We start from the raw sequence: 26,360 nt of genomic DNA on the forward strand, positions 1-26,360 counted from the left end.
TTGGAAAATGGCGGCCTGCATCCTTGGTCAGGAGTATCCTGTTCCATTATATGTCTCCATTACATCTGCCTCCAACTCATTATGGATGCTGCTGCTGATTCACCATCTTGACTGAAACTATTCAAGGTTTATCTCCCACCCAAGCACCCACAATCCTGATTCTCCAGTCTCACTCCATTCGTAGTTAGAAGCAAATTTTAGAAAGGCAGATGAGAAGGGAAAAAATATAATTATTCCAGCCAGGTGGCGCAGTTGGTAGAGCTGTTGCCTCAGAGCACCAGAGATCCTGGTTCGATCCTGACCAAAGGTGCTGTCTGTGTGGAGTTTGCACGTTTTCCATGTGACCACATGGGCTTCCTGTGGGTTCTCCGATTTCCTCTGACCACCCAAAGACTTGCGGGTTTGTAAGTTAATTGGCCCTCTGTAAATTGCCCCTAGTGTGTAGCGTGGATGAGAGAGTGGGATATCATGGGACTAGTGTGAATGGTTAATCTATCATCAGCGTACACTCGATGGGCTGAAGAGCCTGTTTCCATCTGGTATCTCTAACCATGAGATTCAAAAAAGGTAAAGTGGTTTCTAAAGGCAGCAAGGAAGTGGAGTAAAGGCTAAGGGAAATGGACATATATAGGGAGACATCGTCAGATATGAAGGAGATTGGAAGAGATGGGAGAAAAGAGAGGAGAATAAACTGAGCGGCAAAAGTGATTGCAGGAAAAGAGAAGGGAGATGGAATTTACAGACCACAGTTTTGAAATGGTTTTAAGACAAAGAGTATAATCATTATCATTGTCTGACTCAGATCAATTTCATCAAATAAGTGTGTCATGTGAAATTCCCCATTGCTCCATACCCTAAATGCTTTCATAACAAGTCACATCAATGGTTCACAACTAAGCTCATCATCAATCTTCAGTGAGATAGATAGATTCTTGATTAGTATGGGTGTCCGGGGTTATGGGGAGAAGGCAGGGGTAAGGAGGGAGAGATAGATCAGCCTTGATTGAATGGTGGAGTAGCCTTGATGGGCCAAATGGCCTATTTCTACTATCACTTATGATAATGATCTTATGAAGACTGATTTCACGCTTCAACAAAAACATTTTGTAAAAAATCACTATTATCTTTGCCACTCTGATTCCAAACTGTCCATGTAATGCACTCCAACTGAAGAAGGGTCTCGACCCAAAACGTCACCTATACCTTTTCTCCGGTGAGGCTGCCATGACCTGTTGAGGTACTCCAGCAGTTTGTATATATCGTCATAAAATGCAATGCTTAAATGTTGCAGATTTACAGCAATTAAATGAGACTTTTAGGTGCGTACTCTTGCATTTGGTAATAAATTTCAGATCGCCTCAGTAGGAAGGATGCAGTTTGTAAACCTTCGTGGAATGTGAGTGAGCACTTTAGCCATGTGGGTCTTCAACAGAGCATCGAGTAGGAGTTTAGTGAGGGGAGGGCATTGAGTAAGGGTAGTTGAGGCAGATACTATTACAACGTTTAAGAAAAATTTAGACAGGTAGACGGAAAGGACAGGTTTAGAGGGATATGGGCCAAATGCAGGCAGGTGGGACCAGTATAGATGTCGGCCAGATGTGGGCAAATTCAGCTGAAGGGCCTGTTTCCAAGCTGTAAGACTCTATAACTCCATTTGGAGATCTTGGGAAGTATGAGAAACCTAACCACGCCATTACGGTCATGGGCTGTAATATCGGCTAAGAACAGGAACAGATGATTCCATAAATTCTAAGTTTGTAAATTCCATACATTTCAAAAAATCTAAGGGATACATTTTCTGTTGCTGTGAAGCAGCAGCTCGACAAGCTGTGTCACAGAGTTTCCCAAATGTTATTAGAAATTTGCATATATCATTATTTTATTATTTCATGGGAGGTAGGCATTGCTAGCAAGACCAGCATTTATTGTCCACTCCTAACTGCATTTGACCCGAATGATTTGCAATGCCATTTCAGGGAACATTATAGAGTCAATCACATTCCTGTCATAAACAACTCATAAACACCTCGCTTTCTTCCTTAAAACATTAGTTCAGCCTATTTTATGTTTAATGTGCAATCTGGTGACTGAGCAATTGCCACAAGTTGTATTTTATTTCAGATGAACTTACAGAAGTTAAATGTCGAACTTCTATGCCGGGATTCTCTGCATCATCAACCAAATCCTCTCGGTTCTTAGTTAAATAACATAATCAGGATGCTATCGTACCCATGTGAACTTAAAAGGTATGTCCATGAGTTATAGGAGCAGAATTAGGCCATTTGGCCCATCGGGTCTACTCCGCCATTCAATCACGGCTGATCTATCTTTCAACCCCATTCCTTTTAGTTTAGTTTAGAGCCAGCAGTGACCATCGATCCCCACACACTAATATTATCCGACACACACTAAGGACAATTTATACTTATACCAACCCAATTAACCTACAAACCTCTACGTCTTTGGAATGTGGGAGGAAACCGAAGATCCCGGAGAAAACCCACGCAGGTCACTGGGAGAACATACAAACTCCGTACAGGCAGCACCCATCGTCAGTGTTCCTGCCTTCTCCCCATATCCCCTGACACCCTTAGTAATCAAGAATCTGTCAATCGTAGATGACTGAGAATTGGGTGAGAGTGGAAATTCACTGATTATATACTGGATAAATCAATCTTAGACTGAACACCTTGTTTACAACTTCTGAAACCTAAAAGGAAACACCTTAGCTCAAACTCATTATCAGTTAATCAGCTGTGAGTATTATTTAAAGGAGAAACATTTATAATGAAGAGGTGAGTCATTATCTGAAACCTGGACACGTCTCAAAAAAGGTGCACACGCAAACAATGACTGTGGTTACTGGTGTTATTCAACAAATGTGCAAATAGTGACTGTGTTATTAAACAAAGTGCAAAGGATTTAGTCAGAGTTGGAACTTAGTGCAGGATGATGCACAACCACATGATTAGTTTCGGTTATGGTCTTGTAAACTGAAACTAAAACGCATTTAACATTTTATCCAGTGTTTTAATATCAAACGTATTTTAATTTTAATCTTTTAATTTTAATCTTCGGATTACTCCCAAGTCATGTGCTAACGTGGACCGAAACAGAACACAGGTCACTTTGTGGGTGGAGAAATGATACAGCTTGTGATTCCTTTACTTTAGAGAAACAGGGTAGAAACAGGCCCTTTGGTCCCCCGAGTCCACACTAGAGGGCATAGTTTTAAGGTGAGAAGGGCAAAGTTTAAAGGGGAGGTGTGGAGCAAGTCTTTTACACAGAGGGTGTCCAGAATGCACTGCTAGGGGGCGGTAGTGGAGATAGATACAATAATGGTATTTAAGAGCTGTTTAGAACTCCTAGAAACTCTTAGTTTTAGTTTGTTTTTTGTACAAACAATTTTAGTTGCAAGGGGAACATCTAGAATCTTTTGAAAGCATGATCTAGTGCTTCAGTTACTAGTCTGGTGTTGAGGTGGGAGATATCTTTGACTGCCTTAAAGGAAATTGGAAAGGGGAATGGAGCAAGAAGCATAATAAAAGATTGGGTGTGTAATGTGATTGTTTATTATCACCCAGGTTACATGCAAACCACCTTATAAAAGGTAATAAGTAGGATTTTGACAAGCAACTGAGGGAGTTGTATTGGGAAGGGAGGGGGGTTCCATTTCACGGCTATAGACACCACATGTCCACTGACTCCACCAAGATTGTCAAGTCAAGTCAAGTCAATTTTATTTGTATAGCACATTTAAAAACAACCCACGTTGACCAAAGTGCTGTACATCTGATTAGGTACTAAGGAAAAAAATGAAACATACAGTAGCACGCAAACAGTTCATAGCACCTCCTCAATGAGCCTCAAACGCTAGGGAGTAGAAATAGGTTTCGAGCCTGGACTTAAAGGAGTCGATGGAGGGGGCAGTTCTGATGGGGAGAGGGATGCTGTTCCACAGTCTAGGAGCTGCAACCCCAAAAGCGCGGTCACCTCTGAGCTTAAGCCTAGACCGCGGGATAGTGAGTAGCCCCAAGTCGGCCAACCTGAGGGACCTGGAGTTAGAGAGGGGGGTTAGAAGATTTTTGATGTAGGGGGGGGAATGTCCATTTAGGGCTTTATACGTGAATAGGAGGAGCTTGAATTTGATTCTGTACCATACAGGGAGCCAGTGGAGAGAGGCCAGAATCGGGGTGATGTGGTCCCTTTTACGGATACCCGTCAGGAGTCTCACTGCGGCGTTTTGGACCAGATGCAGGCAGGACAAGATTGGGTCCCAATGAAATGAATAAATAGGGTGATCATAATGTTTTGAAGCAGTCTGAAGGAAAAGTTAGCAAGAAAGTAAGCTTCGATGCACTCTAGGCACTACAGTAAAAGGAAAACTAACAGATATAAAGTGTTTTAACCAGAAAGGAGAAGTATAAAATGTGTGAATAAAACATTAGTGGAGGATGACAAGTCAGTGGGCGTGGGGGGACAGCCGTGAGGGAGGGGGAAAGAACAATGAAGAATAGAGGACCTGGTTTGGGGGAACAACCGGGGGGGGGGGGGGGGGAGAACAAAGGACGAGCCAGCGGTGGTACTTTGTAACTCTGTCAGCACCGTTTGTGTGGTGACTATTTGCATACCTTGGGTGTGCAAGCAAATAATTTCACTGAGCCTTGTCACATGTGACAATAAAGTATTCCATTCCATTCCAAATGCATTCCTCTTGTATAGAAGAGAGTACAAGGAAGAAGTTGATTGAATTACAGGTTAAAAGAGGCTGCAGGTGCAGGGTTTCAACCCGAACATCAACAAGTCCTTCCCCCCACAGATGCTGCCTAACCCAGTGAGTTCCTCCAGTGCTTCGCTTTTGTCTGAGAGCGGAGTAAATGTTAGAAGAAGCGCAGTAGCCTGAGGCGAACTAGGGCTAGAATCACTGAATCGATGCGAGAAGACACATGAGTGAACTAAGCAAGCAGTGAAGGATGTTGCGGGTAGAATTTAGAAACAGAATGGACAGTAGAAAACATAAATGTGGAAATTAGACAAGCACGTAAACAAACCAGACCAGTTTTAACTTCTGGGAATTATAAGTGAATAATAACTTCCTTATAGATTAAGGTCAACAAATGTCTGATAGGACATTTTTAGAGAATCTAGACTTTGTTTTCAGCTACGGCACGTCTTTAACCTAATAACAGAACAGACCACATTAGATATATTATTCATCAACCAGTTATACTTAATGGCCTAAAAATGTAGTGGTATCCATTAAATTAATCATAGTATTCAGTTCAATAGACAATAGGTGCAGGAGTAAGCTTTCACAGGGAAGAAATGGGAACTAGAGAAGGAGAACATCGATGAAATGAAACTGAAACTGCATTTGGAAAAAATAAGATTTGCCTTAATTGACAAACCTGATTTATTTTTTTAAATATGGTCTCCATTTATTGAATTTTTAGAAAAGTAAATGGGTTTGACACAGGACAAAAATTAAAATTTAAAATTAAAAGTTGAAACTTGAGTTTAGGGTTGGATGTACAACTGTGGTTATTGTCTCCCGGATCTACCCCCTTTAATTTTTATAGTTATACCTTTATTTTTAATTTTTATTATTCTCTCTTCCCAATAGTTTCGTTTTTTTTTCTTTCTTCTTTATTTTTTATTTTCTCTCTTTAAAAATTTAAAAATTGAAGCTATGTAAGAACTTTGTAACAAATTTGTCTTTTATTTCTATCTGTACATACGCTTTTCAAAAAAAAAAAAAATGAAACTGAAACTATACAAAGTAAACTGGGGAATCAATTAAATTGGCAAGTGCATTAGACCTGTTCAGAGTTCATGGTCTTCATGGTCTGTAAGAAGGCCTGTTCACCTTTCACACATTGCCACACAACCTGTTTATGCTGACCAGCTATCTTAATAATGTCAGCATGGCCTTCAGAGGTACAACATAATTTTTATACAGAAATTATCAGTGGAATACTAACATAGATTGTTTTAAACGGTCCCGGTGCAGCTGTGAATAATTCAGAAATTAGTCAGGTATCTGAACATAGTCACAGAGTGCTACAATGTGGAAACAGGCCCTTCGGCCCAGCATGCCCACGCCGGCCAACATGTCCCAGCTATACGAGTCCCACTTGCCTGCGTTTGGTCCATACCCCTCCAAAGCTGTCCGATCCATGTACCTGTCTAACTGTTTCTGAAATGTTGGGATAGCCCCAGCCTCAACTACCTCCTCTGGAGCTTGTTCCATACACCCACCACCCTTTGTGTAAAAAAAATACCCCTCAGATTCCTATTAAATCTTTTCCCCTTCATCTTCAACCTTTGTCCTCGATTCACCTACTCTGGGCAAGAGACTCTGTGCATCATGTCATGATGTTATACACCTCTATATGATCACCCCCTCATCCTCCTGTGCTCCAGGGAATAGAGTTCCAACCTACACAACTTCTCCCTATAGCTCAGGCCCTTTAGTCCTGGCAACATCCTCATAAATCTTCTCTGTATCCTTTCCAGCTTGACAACATCTTTCCTATAACATGGTGCCCAGAACTGAACACAATTGCCTATAGTATAGACAACATGTCCGTTGGAGATTTCTTAACCTACAGTGCCCTCCATAATGTTCGGGACAAAGACCCATCATTTATTTATTTGCCTTTGTACTCCACAATTTGAGATTTGTAATAGAAAAAATCACATGTGGTTAAAGTGCACATTGTCAGATTTTAATAAAGACCATTTTTATACATTTTGGTTTCACGATGTAGAAATTACAGCTGTGTTTATACATAGTCCACCTATTTCAGGGCACTATAATGTTTGGGACACATGGCTTCACAGGACTTTGTAATTGCTCAGGTGTGTTTAATTGCCTCCTTAATGCAGGTATAATAGAGGTCTCAGCATCTAGTCTTTCCTCCAGTCTTTCCATCACCTTTGGAAACTTTTATTGCTATTTATCAACATGACGACCAAAGTTGTGCCAATGAAAGTCAAATAAGCCATTATGAGACTGAGAAACAAGAATAAAACTGTTGGAGACATCAGCCAAACCTTAGGCTTACCAAAATCAACTGTTTGGAACATCATTAAGAAGAAAGAGAGCACTGGTGAGCTTACCAATCACAAAGGGACTGGCAGGACAAGGAAGACCTCCACGGCTGATGACAGAAGAATTCTCTCTATAATAAAGAAAACCCCCCAAACAGACTTCATGAACAGAAATACAGAGACTACACTGCAAGATGCAAACCACTGGTTCTTCACAAAAATAGGATGGCCAGGTTACAGTTTGCCAAGAAGTACTTAAAAGAGCAACCACAGTTCTGGAAAAAAGGTCTGATGGACAGATAAGACGAAGATTAACTTATATCAGAGTGATGGCAAGAGCAAAACATGGAGGAGAGAAGGAACTGCCCAAGATCCAAAGCATACCACCTCATCTATGAAACATGGTGGTGGGGGTGTTATGACCTGGGCAACACACGGCTGGCTGCAGAAGGTGCTGGCTCACTTATCTTCATTGATGATACAACTGCTGATGGACTAGCATAACGAAACGTCACCCAAAAAGGTCCAGATCCTTCTACAAGATGGCGACCTGAAACACCACCCATCCTTTTCCTCCAGGGATGCTGCCTGACCTGCTGAAGCACTCCAGCACTTTACTGGATTGTAATCATGTATAGTCTTTCCACTGACTGGACAGCACGCAACAAAAAGAAAGGTTTTCACTGAACCTCAGTATATGCAGCAATAAATTAAACTAAAATATAGACCATAAGATCACAAGTGATCGGAGTAGAATTAGGCTATTCGGCCCACCAAATCTACTCCGCCATTCAATCATGGCTGATCTATCTCTCCCTCCTAACCCCATTCTCATGCCTTCTCCCCATAACCTCTGACACACGTACTAATCAAGAATCTATCTATCTCTGCTTTGAATATATCCACTGACTTTCCTCCCCAGCCTTCTGTGGCAAAGAATTCCACAGATTCACCACCCTCTGACTAAAGACTATAATGAACATTCTGACGGGTACTCCAAAGCAAAGATGTAGCTTGGGCACTGAGGGGCTAATGCTACATTGAAAGAACGAGCGGCATAAGTTGACGTGTACAAACAACCACAAGATAATCCAAATATTGGGTTTCCTCCCGTGTAACAATGATCAAATCAGAACGATTGCATTTTTACTCACTGGCAAGGGTCTCCCGAGTATCGTAGATTGTGGTGATGGGAATCTTCGCCCGATGTCACCAGTTGTTCATCCTAAAAAATATATAAAGGACCATCTATATGAATTTTCCTTTTCTGAATCAACATCATGAAATCTAAACGACAGTGCATGTTTCCAAGAAGGTTTGATAGGTATTGGGCGCGGATTGCAATAACTGACGAAAAGGGAATCTCTTTTGGACGATGCGGTTCAGATTTCACAACAGAAGCAAAAAACAATTGGATTTCATGGAATTACCGATCGCCTCCGAATAGAAACGAAAGTTAAAAGTCGGACAAGTCCACTGCCGTCTTGTCGGTCAGTGGTTCGCTGCAAGGCATAGCTGTCACTGAAGGAGCTGTCCATTTAAATGTGCAGAAGAGAAATATATGTCACCCACCAACTCTTGAACACACACACACGCACAAACACAGTGCAATAGCTGAATAATTGAGTGTATTATCAATTGCAACTCCATTGTCATCCACTGTTTTAATTTGTAAACATACTTTGAAAAAAACCCCAACACGTACGAATTCCCCTCATGCGTGGCATTTAAACCTAAAACCAAAACGTCTTCCTGTTTTGGAAACCAAAGTGATGTTGTTCTTACCTCTTATCTCCGCTGTCCCTTTAAACTTCTGCAAGGATCAGACAAAGGCTGATTCTCCTCCTCATCATCATAAAATAACACATTTTTCTGCTGGCGGGTCTATCACATTTAAATGGACCGTCCCCTTCAGCGACAGCGGTGCCTTACAGCGAACCACCCTACTGTCAGACGATACACCAGGAAACTTGTCCGGCTGTTAAGTTTCGTTTCACTGTTCGGAAGTTACCTCATTGTAAACACGGAAAACAAGAGCGGGCGTGATCTTTGAGTCACACCGAAACCCCGATTATATATTATTTTTACAATTGCCCTGCCACTGCCACATGGAGCAGGGTGGGATTGGGACTAGCTGGCTGCATTTACAATGATACATTTTCTGATCTTGCAACCAGCGTTCAATAACGCCATTTTGTGTGTAAATAAAGCAATGGATAGACAAGATATTGTGCTTTTAGTTTTACCTGCTGGATCACTGACAGCCTTCCCATCCCTTCTCCTCGCTGCCATACCCTCTGTGTCCCTGCTACGTTCACTCCAGTGTCCCACATTTAGAGGAAGGGTTGTGCAAACTACCCTCTTAGTAAGGACGTCAACGGGTGAGATACCATGATGGTCAATAATATGGAGGCTTCTGAGGCATATGGAGGCTTCTGAGGCATATGCTATGGGGTGGGGTTAGAGTTAAGAATGACTTGTCAAAGCCTTTCAAACAAGGAAAACCTGCTTGGCTGTGGTGAGAAGGACCATGCCTGTCAGGTCTTCATGCCAGTTGATGTTTTGCCATGCAGGTCTGGAAAGGGATGCTGTGGTACTTAAGGGAACCTGAGGTGCAGCCCAAGCAGCTGTCTCAAGAGGATGGTCCCTCAAAAGCATACCCAGCCAAACATCGACTGCCACTGAAGGATAACTCATGTGATGAAAGGCACGGTCTGCCCACAACTTGCTGGTCTTCCAGTGTAAGGGAGCTGTCACGCTGCAGACTGGCGCAGTCCCAGGTGTAGGATTACATGCCGAGGGGCTCACTGAAGCTTCTCATAGTTATAGAGCTTGGAAACAGACTCGTCAGCCCAACTTGCCCACACAGACCAACATGCCCCCTCTCTCTCCATCCCAGGATCTCGTTTGCACCCAACAAACAGCTAACAATGGCCTGTAGCATGGATTCGCAGGGAATTCCACTGGTCACAAGCTTCTAGCCTGAGTAACACTCTTCTGCCTCAAACCTCTGTCAATCATGAGTAAGCCAATTATGAATCCAAATGACCAAGTCACTGTGGATCCCATATATCTTAATTTTCTTGATCATCCTACCGACAGGGGATTTTATCAAGTGCCTAAAAGTTCAGTTCAATTTAGTTTATTGTCACATGCACTGAGGTACAGTGAACATCGATGTAGACAATATTCTACTTTCATCAATTACTTTCTTCATCTTCTCAAAAACCTTGGTTACATTTTTAAGTCATGACCTGCCGCAGTCAAAGTCACACTGACTATCCCTAATTAACCCATTCTCTTCCAAATGCGAGTAAATCCTATCCAAATAGTCCTCTCAAGTAGCTTCCCTATTACTGATGTGAGGTTCACCAGCCTACTATTTCCTGTATTATCTCTACGGCCCTGCTTGAACAAAAGAACATAATTGGTTACTCTCCAGTCCTCTGGGACTTCGACAGGATATGGATCAGCTACAGAAATGATCCATCAAAGCTCTTCATCAAGGCCCCTGTAATATCCTTTCTTGCCTCTCTCAATAACCTGGGATAGATCCCATCAGGCCCTACGGATTCATCCACCTTAATGACCTCAAGACGACCTCCTTCTTGATATCAAATTGCTTAAATATATTGGTTTTCCCCACAGACTTGACTTGACTTGATCTCACTGTCCTCCATGTCCTTCTCCTTGGTGAGTGTAGATGCAAACTACTCATTTAGTACCGTGCCTACATTCACTGAAAAGGAGATTAGTTTGGGCCATATTCCTGCATGCACAGAAACCAGATTAGGTGGGGCAGTGGGTGGTGGGAAAGATAATATGGAGTAATGTGAACATACTAGAAAGACCAAAGATGAAATTACAATTACAATTGGTAATGGCCGGTGGAGTTTTACCTTGAAACATTTTTCAGCCACAAATTCCACAAAGACAGCCAAACATGATCTTATCAGTTACCAGTGGATGGAACACCAAGACAGAAATTGCAGGACAAAGGGTTGACCCATATCATGCTGTTATGCCTCACTGGATTGTCAGTGGATTGACTTCCAAAATATCTGCTTGCTAGTAGGATTAGGCTCATAACATAAAAAGGTTGAGAAGGTCAGTCTGGTCACTAAAATCTCTCAATTTCAAATAAAGGTAGATCACCACACTATTATGGCGTAGTCATTTATTACATTTCATGGTCAGATTCTTGTAGCCTGTAGTAAACATAGGCAGGGAAGGGGAACATTCAAATATTCAAGGGATCACCAATCTCTTGCAAAATGCTGGAGTAACTCAGCAGGTCAGGCAGAATCTCGGGAGAGAAGGAATTCCTTCTCTCCCGTGATGCTGCCTGACCTGCTGAGTTACTCCAGCATTTTGTGAATAAATCGATTTGTACCAGCATCTGCAGTTATTTTCTTATACCAATCTCTTGCAGGTTGGTTTCCAATAGCTATTTTTATTGTGGAATAAGGTTTGGATTCATTCACAAGTTCTTTAAAATTTACAAAGTCTACATGAAGTGTTCTACATACTGAAGAATTTTCTTTTAAGTTTCAACATAAACCGTTAGCAAGAAAAATTATGTTATCACACAAGAGGCAATGGCGTTACACAAACCATTTGCATGAGGTCAGTGAGATTGTTGGGGAACAGTCTTCTTAAGGTGTAGCATTGTGTTTAACCTACTGCAGAAGGAACAGCAGCATCTCAAGTCTAATCATATTTCTGCTGTCATCAATAAGGCAAGATGAATACAATGGCAACAGGTGGAATTGTTTTGTATTTTTTGCCCTCCAGGTACAATCCCAGAGTGAAGATGAATGACTATGTCTTAGCACACAGCCAGTCCTGAGTGTTGCAAATTTCAAAGTCCCTGCTGTGTGCCAGTCGTGTAAGGATACATCCATAGGGGTTATTTAAATATTACTTCAGGTTTTGCAGGTATCCTTGCTGGCTGATCGACTGATAAATAAAAAGGCATATGGTTAGCCTTGTACATGGAATGCTTGCAAACAAATAGATATATAAAAGTAAAATCTACCAGCACTTTCCACCTGTATTAGACAAGTGATATTCATTTTGTTTCTCAGGCAACACTTTAACCAAATGGTACACCAACCTGACCATGTATTAAGAAGTCATAGACCAGCATTTATTTAAAGGAACAGACTCAACAATTAATTTTGTAAACATCATGCCATCCAATCCAGGATCAAGGCCCGTGAACCAATATACAAGGCATCCTTTCTCTAACACACGACTGTGTTCCTGCATTCGACACCAACACCAGTCAAGTTTGCAGACGACACAACGGTGATCGGGCTTATCACCAACGGGGATGAAACAAACTATAGAGCGGAGGTGCAGAACCTAGCGGACTGGTGCTCGGATAACAACCTATCCCTAAATACCACCAAGACCAAGGAGCTGATCATCAACTTCCGTAGGTCACATAACGGGGAATATGCCCCGATCTCTATCAACGGGGACAGTGTGGAGAGAGTGTCCAGCTTCAAGTTTCTGGGCACTCACATTTCGGAGGACCTAACATGGTCCAATAACACTGCCGCGCTGGTCAAGAAGGCACAACAAAGACTGTTCTACTTAAGAACACTGAAAAAGTCTGGTCTACCCCAACAGCTGCTGACGACCTTCTACCACTGCACCATAGAGAGCATCCTAACGCATGGCATCCCTGTGTGGTACCTCAGCTGCACGGAGGCAGAAAGGAAAGCTCTACAGCGGGTAGTCCATAGAGCTCAGACGGCCATCGGAACACAGCTACCAGACTTGGAGGGCATCTACAACACACGATGCCTCAGAAAAGCCACCAGCATCCACAAAGACTCTTCACACCCCCGCAACAGTCTGTTCGAACTCCTTCCATCGGGCAGACGATACAAGGCCTTCTACACCCGCACCTCCAGACTCAGGAACAGCTTCATCCCCAGGGCCATAGCTGCTATGAACCGGTCCTGCTGAGCCGGATGGTCACAACGCATAGATCAACTTGCACTTTACCCTGTCTAAAACTGTCACATTTGTTTCGTTGGGTTGCTGTTGTCTAAATTACTTAAATTATTGCATCGTATGGGTGGCGCATTCCCAATCTCGTTGTACCCCTGGGTACAATGACAATAAAGATATATTGTATTGTATAGCTCTTTACATGCATTCAGCTCTGGCCTTGCAGGAAATGCAGGGGAGAAGCAGATAACTGTACTGCATTACTACAATGCCTTGCATTTATATCATAGGGAGAGTACTGAAGGTATAAGGCAAAATTTAAGAGATACCTCTTCAAGGCACAGTTTTAGCCACCAAATTACTTCATCACTTTCCTTTGCAATCCATCTCCCATGGTCCCACCCCTCAACACAACGAGAGTGTGGTAAAGAAGGCAAATGGCAGGCTTGTCTTGATTGGTTGAGGCATTGAATATAAGAGTCAGGAAGTCATGATACAGCTTGAAAGGACTTTGATTAGGCCGCATTCAGAGTATTGCATGCAGTTCTGATCGCCCCATTACAGGAAGGATATAGAGACTTTGGAAAGGGTGCAGAGGTTTACCAGAATGCTTAGACCAGGAGGTATTGACTACAAGGAGAGGCTAGACAGACTTGGACTGTTTGCTCTGAAATGCGGAGATTGAGGGACCTGATAGAAGTATATAAAATTATGAGATAGGATAGACAGTCAGAACCTTTTTCCCAAAATAGAAATGTCAATATTGCAGAGCATTGCTTTAAAGTGAGAGCGGCAAAGTCTAAGGGAGATGTGCTGAGCAAGTTTTTTTTTTACACAGAGGGTGGTGGGTGCCTGGATTGCACTGGCAGAGTTGGTGGTGAAGGCAGATACGACTGTGGCATTAAAAGGCTTTTGAAAAGGAACATGGATATGCAAGAAGTGAAGATACATTAATCATATGCAGGCAGATGAGAGTTTGACTTGGCATAATGTTCAGCACAAACATTATTGGCAGAGGGCCTGTTCCTGTTCTGTGTTCTATGTTCTAATACCAAACCATCTTAAACTCTAAAGCAAAGGTCAAATTTTAACTCAACGCTAACTTCTAAAAAAGCAATTTGTATTCAACAGGATAAAAGCAAAAGATTCAAAACCTTAGCAGAACACAAATTGTATTCATTCAGGGAAAGGTCAGGGGTTGCATGCTTTTTTATGTTTTCTTATTTGTGAAATTAGTTTTAGGAATTTTTCTGCCTAAGATTTTGTTACAATTATTTAGATGCAAATCAATTGCAAGGCTGGCAAGTTTGGCTCATTTATAGGGGTACCATGAGCAGGCAGGAATTACATGTAATTCATAATGCCAGAAAATTACTGGTAAGTAAGTTTGTAATTTTTTTTAAATTCAAAATGATTTAAATTGGAAGTGAATAGAATCAGAGAGAGAGAGAAAAAAACTTGAACTGGAATTTACAAGGTTAATCTGGGGAGGATGTTAAAATCCCAATTAAAATGTTCTCAATTTCTGTACAAAATCGTTATATTATCATTGTGTAACTTAATTAATGTTCCAACTCGAAAACTTCAACACTGTTCAGAAACTTGAGTTGTGTTATTGTCCATAAGAGCACCTTTGTTCTGCTAGAAGTCATTATTTATTTAGTTTTTCAATGCATTTCTGTAGTAGTTTAGGAGATCTGCTGGAAGAAGGAATTCTCTTTATCTTTTGACAGTAGTTTACTTTAGTTTAGAGATACAGCGTGGGAACAGACCCTCCGGCCCACCAGATCCGTGCCGACCAGCGATCCCCACTATCACAGATCAACACTATCCTACACCCACTAGGGATCATTTTTACATTTACCAAGCCAATTATCCTACAAACCTGTATGTCGTTGGAGTGTGGGAGGAAACAGAAGATCTTGGATAAAACCCACGCAGGTCACGGGGAGACTCCGTACAAACAGCGCCCGTAGTCAGGATCAAACACGGGTCTCCTGTGCTGCATTCGCTGTAAGGCAGCAACTCTACCACTGTGCCATCTTGGCTGCCCATAAGTAGCTGCTGTGAGCTTGTACATGTGTGTGTGTGTGTGTGTGTGTGTGTGTGTGAATACCCCAAGACTCACGCGTAACTACAGTTTGGCTCATGGCACTGCCAATGGGAATTTAAACTACTGCAAAATTTCAAAAACTATTATTTATTTTACACTACTATTATTTTTTGAAAATGCTTTCAAAGAAACTATTTTAAATAAACTTTTTAAGGAAACTATTAAATAAAACCAAACATCATCGTTGTGTTCAGATTGATATACAAGAATTATGTAGATAGCAAGTCTCCCGCTATACTTTAGAAAATAAATCAAGAAATCTTTTATTTTGGTTTTACCAAAAAATTTAAATCTATGCTCTTGGTACTAAATGGAACAGCTTCCTTCTATTGTGTAGGAAGGAACTGCAGATGCTGGTTTACACCGAACATAGACCTAAAACGCTGGAGTAACAGCGGGTCAGGCAGCATCTCTGGCAGACATGCTGCCTGACCCGCTGAAATTCCTTCTGCCAATTCTCTGCCAATGACTTTTAGATCTCATTCAAAATCGTCTTCCTCTCAACGTCCTTTTATTCCCCCCCCCCCCCCCCCCCCTCCCAATTTTGTAGAGAAAGTATACAAGCCAACTTGTACATCTGGTCAGGTCAACGTACTTCAAGCTGTACCTTTGTGTGATCCCAGGTAACAAGGTTTGTATTCAGTGTTAATGCTACTACCTCTTGACACATGTGGAGTCATATATTTTTGTTAAGTTTCTTTGTAGCTATGCATCAGGTCATCTCCTAACCTCACATTTGAGTACAAGTGTTAGGAAGTCATTTTGCAGCTTTATCGGACTAGTTAGGCCCCATTTGGAGTATTGTGCAGTTCAAGTCGCTCCATTAAGGAAGGACAGGGAGGCGAGAAAAGGTGTTTACCAGAATGCTGCCTGGATTAGAGGGTACCAGGAAATTGATAGGTTGGACAAACTGGGATTTATTTCCCTGGAGCATCGGAGGTTGAGAGGAGACCCAATAGAAGTATATAAAATTATGAGATATAGATCGGCTAGACAGTCAGAACTTCATTTTCCCCTAGGATGGAAATGTTAAAGACTAGAGGGAATAGGTTTACAGTGAGAGGGGAAATGTTTAAAGGGCAATTTTTTTTTTTAAACACAGAGAGTACCGGGTGTCTGGAACATGCTGGTGGTGACGGTCAGATAGAGACATTTAGGAGGCATTTAGATAGATATATGACTTGCAGGAAATGGAGATTTTTGGATCACTCGGTGGCAGAGGAGATTAGCATCACATTGTGGGTGGAGAGGTTTGTGTTGTGTTGTACTGCTTTGTGTTCTAAACTTTTAGGTTCAGGTGACTTTGCGGCTTTCAAAACTGCATGAAATTATGAAAATGTCCAAAAATGTTGTTCTGTGTCATGGTTTATTGATCTATGCCAGATGTTCTCGGACTAACTATTCCAGTAAAATCGCACAAAAATATTTTAATCCCTGTAGTCATATGAATCGATCAAGCACTATTTTTTTTAAATCAAAGAGCATGGTTCTTTACTTACCTGCTTTTCCTTGCATACCGCTGCAATTTTCAGGCAGGAGTGGTTTATGAAAGGCAGCACTTTAATTCCCATGCATCCAAGCAAATTACTCAATTTTGCAGCAAACATCATTCCAATGGAAATGCAGCTGAGCCGACACAGGCTTTCTCAGGATATCCTTTCAGACCTAGGGTAGAGAACTAATGGAACTATTTTAGAAGTCGTGCAGTACACACCATGGCAATTAACACCAACAGGATAATACCATACAGCATCACTATGGGTATTGCCAGATTTCAAAATGGTTAAAGGATAAATACACAGATAAAGAAACACAAGTAAATAAAAGCCAATTACTATTTTTATAGAAAATTGGACAGTTGTGTAATTCAGTTTAAGGCTACAGTAAAAAATATCTCATGCAATGAATTGGAAATGCTAATTCAGTCACAGCAAGTGAATCGTAAGGCAACATTAAAAACGATATATTCTTGCTCATGCTGTACAATGCCATTCACAAGCTGGCAAATATATTTATCTAACTAAACTCTTATTCTTTCTCGCAAAAAAGTCTGAATTTCTTTCAAAGCAAGGCATAAAATGTTTATTTTTTCAATGCTTTGAGCTACCCAATAATGTACGCCAGTAAAAGTTTATACAAAATGGAAATAATGGCTTTTACGCCAGACAAAATAGTACAGTACAGCAACCGCATGAAATTCAACTAACAGACACAAATTTAGAACATTAAGCAATGGAGGTTTTGCAAAAAAAGTTTCCATATTACACAATCTTTATTACAAAACTTTTAAGGTTTCCCTTCCTAACCCTAAAAGAAGTTTCAACTAAAGCACTTTTAATCATGTATGTATTGATTTCACAGATATCCAATTCTAGAGCATTCACAGTTTGTATAATAACATTACAAACAATAAAAATCAACTCTGGTTCACTTTCTAATCAGTTTCTCAGGTACCAAATTCTCAAATCAGATGTATCTGATGCAATTTCCTTTTATGTTTTACCAGAAACTGATTGTTGAAGAGATACAATTGACATTTGATATCTACCACCCTTTCCAAGTGAATGGAGAGATGAGATTCCATTTTGAGATAGTACAACATGATAAGGTGTTTCATAAATGCAACCTAGGATCCCTTTTTCAGTATTTTTAAATCTATTCAAAAATTCTAATCAAATGAAATCTGTTCCAGTTGACACAGTTATGTTAAAGATACTTTTCATGTAAGTGATCTTTTTTTTTAAAAAAAAGGGTAAGATAAACATCCATACTGAAAACATACTGAATTTGCTTGTAACATATTACAATTTACTTTCACGTTGGTTATATGACCTTTTTCAAGGTTCGCTTGATCTTGCAAAAACCCTGAACACTCCTGGAATTAAAAGCATGGTTGTCTTCACAAAAAAACATCTAAACCCTGAAAAACACACAATGTTTTTCGACCAAGACATTTCATAAAGATATTACATAAAATAAAACCCATCAATGAATGAGTCGCAGACTAATTTCATTTCAGAGTTTGGTTGATGTATTCAAAATTAAAGAGAATATCATATTTTTGCTCATTCTCAGTATACCTGTTAATTAATAAGCTGAAATGCAAATGGACCTGTGTCACCAATCTTCCACTGTTCTCTGGTGATAATCTCAACTACTGCAATGTGAAAGAATGATAAGGGCAAGCCAACAGAAAGGAAGTGTAAAATCCCACATGTGAGTGATCGCAAAGCTGTTCCCATATACCTCCCCAGTAGGGTCAGAAGCAGGTTAGATTCTGCTCTATTAACTGCAGTAGGTGAATGAATTAGAGAACTTCTTGAAGAGCAAGAGAAGAAATGGTCATATGGACATCTTTATTTACCATTCTGTAACACTGAGCTTATACAGTTTCCTTCAGCTAAAGAATTCAGCTCAACAATTTTACCTCAAAAATTAATGATGAAAAGCATTGCTCTTTTTGTATAAAGAATGGCGCAGAAATTCATAAACTTAAATGATGAAAATAATGTTGTGCACTTTGAACGGTATGACACGGTACTGCTCAGAGATTGCAAATATTTCTCAAGTAATGTATTTATTAATTATAATGAAGGACCAATCTATTGAAAATTTGTATAAAGTTCACAGATCCTGAACATAGCAAGGGAAGCTGCTGGCAATATTTGCTTCCCTTTTGTCTCAGTTTTGTGACTTATATTCCAAACACTTAATATTATTAAGTATTCTGCTGTGCAAAACAAAAACGTGTATAGTGTAAAATTCCTAACATGACAGTTAAAACATTTCTATACAGAAAAAGCTTATTAATTTTGTTTTGTATAGGCTATTCATTCAAATAGCCAATTTTTTTAATCATGAATAAAATCGGTACCTAACGTTGGAGCAATCACATAAATGGAAACCAAATGATTATTTGAAACACTATATGTAAACAACTTAAAAAAAATCGCTCATAGTTTTCCCAATTTGTTGTATTTCCCTTGTTGGGTTTTTATTATGACAAAATCATAAACCTTTGCAGTCATGTACTTGCCTTATTTTAAACACAATGAATGCACAATATTAGGCTGTAAACAAATTAAAACAGCCAGGTATTTACAAATTCTCCTGATTAAACATGTGATTATCCGAACAGCACAACACAATAAAATAATTGTTAGAAAACAGTGAGAGCACCTATTGAAAAGAAAAAACCTCCATAATAGTCAATGTATTTTAAAGCAACAACATGACAATAGTTTGAATGTTATCAGATATTAAAGCACACAAAATACAGTGCAAAGCTCCGTAAAATGCATTATAAACAACTCTACCAAGCATATCCGATAAAAGTCTTTATTTCTGTACTTAAGACAAAGTTTCAAAAAGGAGTAGAGAAACTTGCATCTGTTCCATGATTTTGCTGCTTTCATTTTTACCAATTATTACCACTTGGTGATGTAGATTTAGCCACAGCATAACAGAAACCATTCTGTACTGTTCTCAAAAGTTACATTCAGTAACAAGTCATTTAAACAGAAATATTCTAATACCATGAGGCATTATTCCAAAACTAAGGTTTCTGTTCATGTTCTTCACTTATTGATGTTACCTGTATAGTGGTATGTCCTTCTCCTGATGTGGTTTCAATAGTGCCTGAAGGCACAGCCATAAATGTGCTTCCAACAGATGTCATTTGGTTGGCATTATGAAGTGCAGCATTGAGACCAGGAACTGTAGTGAACAGCTGGATTGGATTGACAACTTTCAACACTGTGTTCCCATCCTGGATAGCAGCCGTACTCAGCACTGCCAAATTAGACGCATCAGGATGGATTTCAACTGCGTTGTGTATTCCAGGACCTGACGCCAGAAGACTGTACCCTCCAATCAATGGTGAAGCTGTGGCAGTAAATGCTGCTGTGTGTGGTTGGATTTTTCCAATTCCCGAGACTGGAATAGTGGATAACGTCGCCAGTTTTCCTATGTTTGCAAGCTGAGATAGAGGCACTCCAGAAGCCAGTGTAATCTGGCCTGATTGTGATGTAACCAAGTGGGCTGCCACAGTCGCTGGTCCTGATGTTGCCCTTGTAAGGCGAGGCCGTTTCGAAGGAGGCGCTGCTACAATTGGCGTCAAGGTCATGAGGACATTATTCAGGTGCTGAGATTTGTACTTCAGTTCCTTGGCTCGCTTACGATGCTCATCACATTGTTGTTCCAAAGCTAAAACAAATTCAAGACAAAGTGCATTCAGTGATATTTAAAGCTTTTTTCATTTTGAATAAAAATAAATGCATGTTAATCTTAACCTCTGAGAACGATATTCTGCACCCTGTATCTTTTTCTTCGCTCTATCTATTGTAATTGAGTTTGGCTTGATTGTATTCACATATATATTATCTGATTTGATTGGAGAGCATGTTCACTGTACCTCCGTTAACATGACTAATAAATAAACAGTGCAGAGTACAATAGGTGATTAGAATTGCATAGAATATACATCCCAGAACAGGCTATTTAGCCCAACTGGTTCCTTCCAAAGGACTTCATAGAATTAACCATCTTCATCATATCCCTCATCTTCTTTCCCTTTTCAAACAGTGAGGAGTTGGAATAGCAATGTTAGACAAGGTAAAATGATATTGCACCGAATGAGTCAACCTGAGTATAGAAGTTGGGAGGTCATATTACAGATATACAAGACATTGGGGTGGCCTCATTTCGAGTATTGTGTTCAGTTATAGGAACTAGACCAAGTGGACTCATTGGGTCCATTCCTCGTAGAGGGGGAACAGGGAAGGGGAGAGGGTGTCGTCACTGAGTGAGACCTGGACTCAAAGCCTCTCCTGTATTGGTGTAGCACCCTCAACACCCCCCCCCCACTCAATCCCCCTTATCCCCCCCTGCTCCCCCCAGACCCACTCCATCCCCCCTACCCCATCCCCCCTACCCCATCCCCACTTGTTCATCCCCTGCCCACACCCCCACTCCCCCAGCCCTGTCTCCACCCCCATTCCCCCTTCCCCACCCCTATTCCCCGCTCCCCCTCTCCTGATGCACAGTCTTTTGCTCAGAGTAGGGGAATCGAAAGCCAGAGGACATATGTTTAAGGTGAGAGGGAAAGATTTAATAGGAACCCAAGGGATAACTTTTTTTACATAAGGGGTGGTGGGTGTATAGAACGGGCTGCCAGTGGAGGTAGTTGAGGAAGGTACTATTACAACATTTAAGAAACATTTAGACAGGATGGATTTAGAGGGATTTCGGCCAAATGCTGGCAGGTGGGACTAGTGTAGATGGGGCATGTTGTGGGTAAGTTGGGCTGTTTCCACACGATTCTATGTCTGTATTTATCAATATAAATGTGTTTGTCAATTAAACATTGACTTGGAATTTATGTTCAACAGTGATCTGCTGTTGTTTAACAAAATGTAGCTGTACCTCGCTCTGGGAACTTGCTGAGCAAAATTGGCTGTATTATCAGTTGAGGGCATCTTTCTATTATCAGACAGCAGGAGGTAGCAACAGAACAAAACCTACCCACAAAAAGAAAGCCGAGTTATAATTTTTTATGGTATCTTACAACAGTGCTGGTTCTAGTCATGAGTTCGTAGATCCAGTGACTCATTGACTTGTTGATACAATTTTGGTTTTATAGACATGGAATAAATTTGAAGCACCGCACAAAGATAACAAAACCAAAACTATAATGATGCAGCTTCGAAGAAGGTACGAGAGTTTCATTTAAAATAAATATGTGAAGTCAAGAATATCACTGGATCAGGGACGTCAGTGGAGTCAAAGGAAATATGTGAAAAATATGTACTTTTGAAGAACTAAAATGAACAGGATTTTTAGGGCCTTACTGAAGGTTACAGAGAACATTAAGATGTAATAATTCAGACTTTTACATCTCTGAAACAGGAGAAAGAGTTGTTATAATATGAGATCTAATAGAAGGGATGTGATTACTCTCTTAGAGTATGCGGAAACTGCAATAAAACACAATCTAGGCTTCATCACTGGGTTTTTTCCCCCAGGTATTATGCTGTTTTTATGCTATGTTTGGCATTTACAATTAGTGAACAAACAAAACCTATTGCTATTGGAGAGAAGCACTTCAAATTTAGTTCTGCTGAATCTGCATTAGTAAATAATGTAGTTTGATGTGCATTTGCTGGGCTGGAGCTATGAAAATCTTTATTTATGTAACACTGTGTGTACAGATATGAAGTAGCTGTTTTTACTGAAAGTCACTGTCAATTATTAGCAGGATGACCTTTCACTATACAAGACTGCAATGTCGTGACGGGTATGGCCATGGTAATTTAAGTAAAATGAGAAGAGGAAAAAACATTGAGCATCTTGCTTAATCTTAGACATACCGCCCTTAAAGTTGCAAGTTTCAGGACCTTCCCTGTTTTTCTTAAAGGAACAGGAACTACTATTAATAGAACGACTACCAATTTTTCAGAGATGTTGCCTGAACCATTGAGTTACCTCAGCACTTTGTTTCGTTTTTTTGTAAACTAGCACTTGCAGTTTCCTGTTTCCACTAACAGGATTTTTTTCCCATTGAAAAATAAATTTTAATGTGATAATTTGTTTTAAACATTTAGTTTTACTTACCTGAATGTTTGAGATTTTAAAAAATACTAAAATGCCTCATAACGTTCATAGCTATCAAAGCTCCACTCCAAACTCTGCAAGTGTTTCAGACCATTTCACACTAGCTGCCAAATGGATTTAGCTGCTGGATTTACGGGTGCAAAGGGCTAATGAGACAGATCTTCAGTATTTGTCCAAGAAACTCCCAGGCATGTAGAGACCATGAGCAGCAATTCTGGCAATTCGACCCCACATCAATGTGCCTAATGCTAAAATAATAAACAAACCCTGGTTCTGAGGTACAAAGGTCCAGCTCGGGAGGCCGTTTTTAGTTTAATTTAGTTTCGAGATACAGCGCAGAAACAGACCCTTCGGCCCACAGAGTCCGTGCCGACCAGCGATCCCCATACACTTGCACTACCCTACAGGTTAGGAACAATTTACAATCTTTACCAAATCCAATTAACCCTACAAACCTGTAGCTCTTTGGAGTGTGGGAGGAAATTGGAGCACCCAAGAAAAACCCACGAGGTCAAGAGGAGAACGTACAAAATCCAGACAGACAGCACCTCTTAGGCAGGATCAAACCTGGGTCTCTGGCGCTGTAAGTCAGCAAATCTACCGCTGCTCCATTGTTTTTCAAAGGATTCTGCAGTAAACTGCTTGTATTTATCCATGTAAGTGTGAGCAAGCATTTCCCAAGGAGGAAGTTCTCTCGTCATCCAACACATTATTCTCCGACATAGAAAATAGGTGCAGTCGGCGGCCATTCGGCCCTTCGATCCGGCACCGCCATTCATCGTGATCATGGCTGATCATCCCCAATCAATACCCCGTGCCTGCCTTCCCCCATATCCCTTGATTCCACTAGCCCCTGGAGCTCTATCTAAATCTCTCTTAAATCCATCCAGTGATTTGGCTTCCACTGCCCTCTGTGGCGTAAAATTCCACAAATTCACAACTCTCTGGGTGAAAAAGTTTTTACTCACCTCAGTTTTAAATGGCCTCCCCTTTATTCTAAGACTGTGGCCCCTGGTTCTGGACTCGCCCAACAATGGGAACATTTTTCCTGCATCTAGCTTGTCCAGTCCTTTTATAATTTTATATGTTTCTATAAGATTATCTCTCATCCTTCTAAACTCCAGTGAATACAAGCCTAGTCTTTTCAATCTTTCCTCATATGTCAGTCCCGCCATCCCAGGAATCAATCTCGTGAACCTATGCTGCACTGCCTCAATTACAAGGATGTCCTTCCTCAAATTAGGAGACAAAAACTGTATACTGTATACACAATACTCCAGATGTGGTCTTACCAGGCCCTATACAACTGCACATTTCCACTACCTTCAAGGCGATTGCACCACCATTCATATCTTCCCATACCCACCCCTTTCTGCCTTCTGCAGAAACATCTCCATCTGCAACTCCTTGGTTCGTTCTTCCCTTCCCACCCAAACCAACCCTTCCTCAGGTACTTTCCCCAGCAACCGCAAGGGTTGTTACACCTGTCCGGATATCTCCTCCCTCACCAGCATCCAGGGACCCCAGGAGTTCTTCCAGGTGAAACAGAGGTTCAAGTGTGCCTCCTCTCCCCTCTTCTACTGCATCCAGTGTTCCCGGTGTGACCTCCTTTACATCAGCAAGACCAAGCGTAGACTGTGACGCTGACGTATTAAGTGTTAATTTTATACGCTTGTTTGTGTTTTTGGCTGTTTTTGAATGCTTCTGAATATCAGGGATTTTAAAATACCATGCACGATAAAACCTGACAGTTCTGACAGACATGAATGGTCAGGACACAACTTTCCCTTCTGTCTACAGTCTCCTCAGCAATTACATGTGCGTGGCTTGCTCCAGCCTGCCCACATGACCAGATATATCAAGCCAGGCTCTCGACCCATTTCAATCAGACAAGAGGGCTTCACTCAGCAAGTTCTTGTTGACAAACACAAACAAGATAAGCATATAACAATTGGTTACTTCAGTCGTAAATGTGGGCAGCAAAGCAGAATCAGCAATATCTAGGCCACAAAAAAATTCACTCACAACACTTTAAAGGTGAAATATGTTGGGGTAGAAATATTGCAGAAAAAAGTGCATACCGTGGTATATATAGATGTGTAAACTATATACACTCAATTGTCCGTGCCACTCCATTGAAAGACTAATGCATCAATGCAGTATTAAGTGGATGATGATGTGAACGGCAGAGTGGAAGGCAGATTTTGCTGAAAGGGGAGTAATAATAAAAGCACCTCAAAAATTGCAGTGATTGGCACAAGAGAAGATTTTATCTTTGTTGTATTTCTTTGTCTATAAATAACATGTAATAGGGACAATACGCAAGTAGAATTAAACTTATTAAAACACAGAATGTTGGATTAACTCAGCAGGTCAGGAGGGGATTAATAGGCACCATTTTTGGTCAGGATCTTTCTTTAGACTGAAAATTGGATTGAGTGAATTGAGTCCAAAGAAGGGTCTCGAATCGAAGCATCACCTGTCCATTCCCTCCACAGATGCGACCTGAGCTGCCGAGTTACTCCAGCACTTTGTATTATATTCAAGATTCCAGTATCTGCAGTTCCGCGTGTCAATAGAATTAAACCGACCTGCTAAATCACGCGTATACTGCTCTCGGGAACGATCCATTTGACTTTTATGGCTCGCCAACACTTTTTTAACAAGGTCCAACAGACCAAAACTTTGCACAATATTATTAAGTATGATTGCATCTGAAAAATAATCAACAATACACAGTTAGTAAATATAGTCCACAAAATATACCTTTGAAACAATAAAAATACTTCCCAATAGCAAGCAAAATAAATATGGCATTCGGCAAACATTGCAATTTACTTGGTATATATACATTGAATTTGGAAATTGTGGAAATGATTAGTTTTCTTTTCTATAAAGTCCACTTATATTTACAGCCTAGATTGAATGAATTGTTGGTAAACATGGAAAATAACAGCAGGACAACATAAATCAGTGAAGATCCTGCAAGTTTATACTTAATTCTTTCTCAAAATAATCTATTTGTCCTTCATTGCTGAAATCAAAACCACTCCCAGTCATTAAGTTGCTATTTGGTCAAACATGACACGATTCCTCTTTGGATTACCCTGAACTTTTGTTATTCATCTTTATATAATTTTACACTAGGCAGGAAAGTTGCAGTTTCTGCATTTGTTTCTCCTACGTTGATCATTGCTTATCCGCTGTTACATCTACCAATCAAGCTCTTCAATTTATCTTAGGCAGTTCACTCTTCATACCTTTAGATTTAGATTTAGGACCCTATTTTCAGATTCAACCACATGGACTCTCTTGGTTACAGAAGACCTGCCTTGCAGAAATCCAACAAAGAAATTACCTGAGAAAATGCGTGAAATAATTTTTCAACATAGTAATAATAATGCTTTTGATATCATTAACAACTGGATACAGAATATATTCCATCAGTTTAACCATGGGTAGGGTAAATATTCAATTAAATAAAAGAATTATAGGAAGTGTATATGATAGGGATAGCTATAGAAAACAAATATTTCTGACTTACGGAATAAAAATAATTGGCTTATGGACAGTTCTATTCCAACAAGGTATGGGTGTTCATCAAGGCCATTGATGATTG

At 40.5% G+C, this 26,360-nt stretch overlaps 2 protein-coding genes across 3 annotated transcripts in view; both read right to left on the reverse strand.

The window, feature by feature from the left end:
• The window catches only part of helz2a (helicase with zinc finger 2a), a 68,525-nt gene extending 59,558 nt beyond the window's left edge, over positions 1-8,967 (reverse strand). Inside the window, exons 1-2 of one of the 2 annotated variants that reach the window (XM_078419023.1) lie at positions 8,839-8,967; positions 8,208-8,278 (exon numbers count right to left, since the gene is read on the reverse strand). The gene's annotated coding sequence lies outside the window, so the exon portion shown is untranslated. Of the gene's footprint in view, positions 1-8,207; positions 8,279-8,483; positions 8,616-8,838 lie in introns of those variants that run through there. The other variant, XM_078419024.1, reaches the window with a different exon arrangement.
• An 8,046-nt stretch (positions 8,968-17,013) lies between these two features.
• The window catches only part of gmeb2 (glucocorticoid modulatory element binding protein 2), a 31,663-nt gene continuing 22,316 nt past the window's right edge, over positions 17,014-26,360 (reverse strand). Inside the window, exons 9-10 of the mRNA XM_078419025.1 lie at positions 25,333-25,455; positions 17,014-20,335 (exon numbers count right to left, since the gene is read on the reverse strand). Of these exons, the coding sequence (XP_078275151.1) occupies positions 19,686-20,335; positions 25,333-25,455 (773 nt within the window). The 3' untranslated portion in view covers positions 17,014-19,685. The remainder of the gene's footprint in view (positions 20,336-25,332; positions 25,456-26,360) is intronic.

The sequence above is a fragment of the Rhinoraja longicauda genome, chromosome 22 (genome assembly GCF_053455715.1).
Source record: "Rhinoraja longicauda isolate Sanriku21f chromosome 22, sRhiLon1.1, whole genome shotgun sequence".
Taxonomy (NCBI): Eukaryota; Metazoa; Chordata; class Chondrichthyes; order Rajiformes; family Arhynchobatidae; genus Rhinoraja; species Rhinoraja longicauda.